A 5,722-nucleotide genomic window follows, 5' to 3' on the forward strand; every position below is an offset into this window, starting at 1 on the left:
AACCTTGCCACTCGTGCATATCGTTGATTACTAGAGTGGTCGGGAAAACACAGTGTTATCTCAATAGTTGTCTAACTAGAAACCGCGGTACACCTCAAAGTCTAACCACCAACAACCGATTGACAGAATCAACTCACACGCTAGAGTACCGTATCACCATGGTTGCCTACACCGAATATTCCGTGGTGACGGTTGGTTACCTAACCGCATCACATCCATAATATCAAGACATGTTTCAATGGACCGGTTCGTGGGCGAACACCAACCGTGGGATCGTAGATCATAAAATACGATCAAGTCACGAATCACCATTGAGATCGACTGAGAGTCAATAGAAAAAATTTCAACTCACATCCTAGATAACTAAGGACAAATCGGCTACAAAGGGGAGTTTTTTTTCAGAGCTACCAAACTGTGACCCACCTCTCACATTTGATCGTCTTACGAACCTACGGTAGTCACCTCCGCAACTTGTTTACGCGAGCAAGGGACAAACAACGGCCCCAACATAACATTGAAAGCCGAAACACTGCTTTCCTGTGATTGTAAGTTATAGGGTTAGGCTCTTGGGATCATCGCCCTTGTTAATCATCTGATCAGGTATTGCAAACAGGAGTTGACCTCTATGTCCCATATGTGTATGTATAGACGTTTATAAATAATGGCTTTAGATATAATTATAATAAATTCTAATAACCATTAATATATATTATAAATGAATTGTATTCCTTTAATTTAATTATTTATAAAAGGTCTGTTACAATACATGGTCCTACCAAAAATACAAAAAAAAAATGCTTATAAGTTATAAATAGTATTAAACTTGATACTCATGACTCATTAAGTTTGAAGTAAAAATGTGTATATTATATATTAAATAGGTTTTGGATTCTAATATTACATTTATTATTCAAAAACATAAAACCTTTTATAATTTTAAATGCGTTTATATTTATATTATTTCATCATTTAACATCATTATATTTCCCACTTATCAATATATACTGTAGAATTCAAGATTCTTGTAAATCTCATAGTATAAGTCGTAACAGTATACTGAAAAAGTCATATAATATTATGCTTTGTCAAAAATCATTTCTAGAAAATGGTTTAGTCAGACATCACATGAAAACTGTTTCTCTCCCATGTACGAGTTCATTTGTGTTTAGCAGTTAAGTCAAATCGCTTTTTTGACTTTTGAGAGAATTACATAAGATAGATACATATTGTAAAAGCTTTTCTCCTATATTGTAAATTTACTATTTTGTAAAAAAATGCTTTTCCCAATGATGACATGAAAACAATTTATTTTTGAGTTAACCATTTCAATTCTATTTTGTTAATATTTTAACATAATTTTATATTTTATACTATAAAATATGTAAAAGGTAATATAAAACACTGATAGAAGTGTATATTTTTTGCTATTGAATATTAAGGTGTCAACTTACAATTTGTTTTTAAATGATTTTCATTATTTTGTTAATTAAAAACATATTAATTATAAATTATACTACAGAAATTGCATTTTAAGGTTATTATTTATAATTTTAGATTTCGTCTTAATATTATTATTTACATTTATTGTTCATACAATTTGTTATACTCCTCCGATAAACAACTTAAACATTTAGATCTAGAACAAAATTATCATAATTCATTGTTATATAACAGTTTTTAAATATCACTATAATACCTACTAAAAACTTTTTGATTTTACTTGAAGTGTGTACTGGCGTGGACGATGTGCCTTGAGGCTTTTACTGAGAGGCTGCAATTCAGTGTCAATTTAGTCTGAGGTTATAGGCTATAATAAATTGATTTAAAACATTGAGTCAAGTTAATTGTTATTACTACCTGTTTATTTCACTATCGAAACCCGACTACTGGATTATGCAAAGAATAATATTATACTCACCCGTTATCAAAGTCCCTGTGTTATGTTAACATTATCAAATTCACTGAGTGCAATACAAATTACGAGTCAGTAATCTGTAAATCATTTAAGTACCAAAGCGTTTATGTTGTGAAAAAAAAATTTGGATGAATATTCATTTGTCAGCAATAATAATATATGTTGAAACTATTAATGTACCACCAGCCGATTCACACACACACACACACATACACAATCACCATCTGTTAATGTAATTATTGTTTTATTTATGTTTGCATTTAAATGTGTCCAGTGAATTATACCTATATTCTTAATATATAGATTAGCAGCGCACTGTCACACGTCACCGGCTCTACGATTATGATTTAGCACGGCCCTCGCAATTAATTATATTTTAGTCCTTTCAGTATTGTCAAAGCGAAAACGTGATCCTCACGGGCGCTAATCCCCGATAGTTGAATTGTATTACATTATATTCGCTGTGTTTTAAAAATGTTTTCTTTTTATATCTATAGTAATAATTATACGGTTCTAATAATAATCTAAAATATCAGTTTATTATAGATACCGACTAAAATATCTTCTAAATACAGACTCTTATACAATTTAATGGGCCACACTATAAGCTAAATTGAACAGTTTGAGTATTACGAATCATATAAACATGGAAACTTATGTTATTTCATAAATTATAGTTCAACTATGCCCATGTACAATGGTCTACAAATAACAGTTTTCAGCACGTTTCCATTGATTTTGTACGTCCGTAGCAACGGGACCAACAGTATACAATTTACGACCCAGTATGGTTGTATACTACAAATGTTTATTTGGTCGTAGTATTTTCGTTTTAGTTACTTCGTCGTAGTAATTAGTGTAAAACAGTTTAAATATGTTACGCGTCAAAGAACTGCAGAATGAATTGACTGAGTCCCGAGTACAGATACATGTAAGTCCAAAAGATAAATTAATACCTCATAAATAAAATCTCTATACTTAAATTAAAATTTTGGTTAAGAGTTTGATGAGTGAAAATCGAATTTTGAAAATGATGGAGAAACGGCAAGAGAGCGCACTATCTAAATACGAGGGCACACACGCTAAACTACCCCAAGTGATTAAGTCGTACAGCGAGGACATTCGTTCACTTCAAGCTCGTATACAGTATATGAAAAACTCATACAGGCATCTGGAGAATAGAAACCGATTGATAAGTACCAAGCTATTGGATGTTCAAAAACAAAACAAACACTTGTTGGACTTGGACAAGAATAAGCAGCTCGGTGAGAGAGAAAAATTGTCCAATCAGCTTGAAGAAGCGGAGAACATTATTAAACAACAGGAGACAAAAATTCAGGTACATAAACATGAAGCAATATAATTATAATACAAATCATAGGTATTTCAGTATAGATTTTGTATATAATTGTCATCTTAGAACTTAAAAAAACAAATTGAAGGTCTAAATAAAAATCACAAAAACCAAATGAACGTAGAGATAAACAAAACTAAAGCTCTGCAATTAGAAATAAACCACTTAAAGGAAAAAAATGACCAACTAGTATCGAAAATTGAAAAACTCAAATACCAGAGTTATGGCGGAAGACGAAGCTACAATGGACTAAACCAAAATATTGCACCGCAATCCAGGTCAGTTAATTTTTAGATTGATTTTTATTTCATAAACTTATTGTACTTACTTGATCTTTATGGTGAACCTGGTTAGGTCTACGGTAATGTCTAAGAACTCATTATTAGTTGACGTCATTGGCGTTGTCGTTGATCGAATGGCGTCAACGGAAACTCCCAGGAAGACGGTAAAGCCTGAATTGGTTCACTGCGAGTCCGAGATCAGTGATCACACCAAAGACCTTCAAAAGAATCTAATGAGGCAGGTACACGAGGATGTGATCAATAAACCAAACATGTTGGTAAACGATAAAATGGAATCATCCAACTCACGCGGTGATTCGAAAGATTTGAATATTGGAATTTCTGAACTGATGAAGGTCATACTATTTTTATATCAGCATTTATGTACTATTTATTTAATTAGTAAACATAATTTTTACTTTAGAATAAAGATTTATCAGACGAATGCGACTTAAGTAGTATGCAGCAGATTGAACCCAATGTGCCTGTAAATCCTTTTTCATTGTCCAACATTCATGGGACTAAATCGACCAAGGAACATCAATCGGTAACAAACTTGAAAAGCAACGATGAAGAATTAATGAATGCCGAAGAAGTTAACGTACAGAAAAACAATTCATCTTCAGACGATGATGATACGATGAGCAGTACATCATCTGTTAGTGATACTGATTAATAGATATATCCATGTTTAATTTCAGTTTTATAGATTTTGAACAAAAAAAGGGAATGTATTGCCGTAATATTTTTATAACATTATATTAATTCAGTTAATCCATTTTGGTTATATAGCACGTAAATGAAAAATTTATAATCCTAGACATGCAGATAGGTAAATATTTAATTTGAGGTATTAGGTTATTAAGGTCATAAGATAAATTTAAAAACTTTTATTTTTATACCACAGAAACAAATTTGCTGATTTAATTAAGTGTTACAACTATAACATTAAATTTGTTTAAACAGATATTTGACAATCAACATTAACAATGGCATTATAATCTAGTAAAGGATTGGTTGATAGTCAACAATTATTCTTATAAATATTGGATTTTGAATTTCTGTGAAATTGTCACTGTTAGGAATAATTAATATTTTTTTAAAACAAACTTTTCAAGTACTAAAAAATAAAAATTAAATAAAAAACTTCTATGTGACCAACAATTTTAAACTGAAAAGAAATATAAATCCTTACCTAATTAAAATTCAAACAATTTAAAAACTTACTTTATTAACATACCTATTGTTTTTATTAAAACGTTGAAAGCTGTACAATGTTAAATTTACAGATTTCCCAGTATCAACCACTTTGAATACACTTGGGGAAATTGGTGCTTTTATTTTTATAACCTACAAAATTACAAGTGCAGTTTTATGAATAAGATTTTTGTAGCTCTTTTTACTACTTTTTATAAATGCCGAATGAATGAGTTTTTTGAGAGCCAATTTTGTAATTTTTAGATTTCTTTTGTTATTTCAGTTTTGGTAACAAGTCTCTTTAGATAAAAAATATAAAATATTTGAATCCAAAATAACAAATAAATTCACCATTTTATTAAAAATATGACATCTCTATTGTAACTTTAATCATCATTGTCTGTAATATTGTTTGTGTTTAATAGTGTTTATACTTAAAAAAAATAAAATATTCAAGTTCTTCAAACATGGACAATTTAATTGCACAAAATCATGATGAAACTATCCTTTTATTTATGATTTAATTTATTGTATACAATAATATTTCACCATTCAGTGTCAAAGTGAGCTAACTAGCGAAGTGTTACTAATATCCACAAAGGTCTAAGTGCACTCAGTTAATTCTTTAATTTTTTTTTTTCAGTTGGTACTTTTGTTTCAATATTAATTTCTAAATTGAAGTTCCAGTTGGAATGTAGTATCTTAGAATTATTTTAATTAATAATAATTGAGTATAGGTATCCATTATAAAAAATTCTAAATGATATGCATATTCCGTTTCTAATTTATTTTTCATCTGTCAGAAAAGAATAATTTGAATAAAATTCTGGAAATATTACAGTGATCACTAACTTTTTTAAAAAAATTTCAAAATTTGACCAATAAAAATGTATTTAATTCTAATTTCTTGGAAAAGAAGCTAAGCTATATCAAACCATATTTAAGGTTTAATAGGTAAATAATATTAATTCAAAT

At 29.5% G+C, this 5,722-nt stretch overlaps 1 protein-coding gene across 1 annotated transcript; it reads left to right on the plus strand.

Annotated features, from left to right (window-relative positions):
* The first annotated feature begins 3,347 nt into the window (after positions 1–3,347).
* LOC111040465 lies at positions 3,348–4,561 on the plus strand. Its single transcript, XM_022324392.1, has 3 exons — positions 3,348–3,547; positions 3,624–3,906; positions 3,975–4,561. The coding sequence occupies exons 1-3, from the start codon at positions 3,384–3,386 to the stop codon at positions 4,224–4,226; spliced, it is 699 nt and encodes a 232-aa protein (XP_022180084.1). The 5' UTR covers positions 3,348–3,383; the 3' UTR covers positions 4,227–4,561.
* The last annotated feature ends 1,161 nt before the right edge of the window (positions 4,562–5,722 follow it).

This window comes from Myzus persicae, unplaced genomic scaffold (assembly GCF_001856785.1).
Source record: "Myzus persicae strain clone G006 unplaced genomic scaffold, MPER_G0061.0, whole genome shotgun sequence".
Classification (NCBI taxonomy): Eukaryota; Metazoa; Arthropoda; class Insecta; order Hemiptera; family Aphididae; genus Myzus; species Myzus persicae.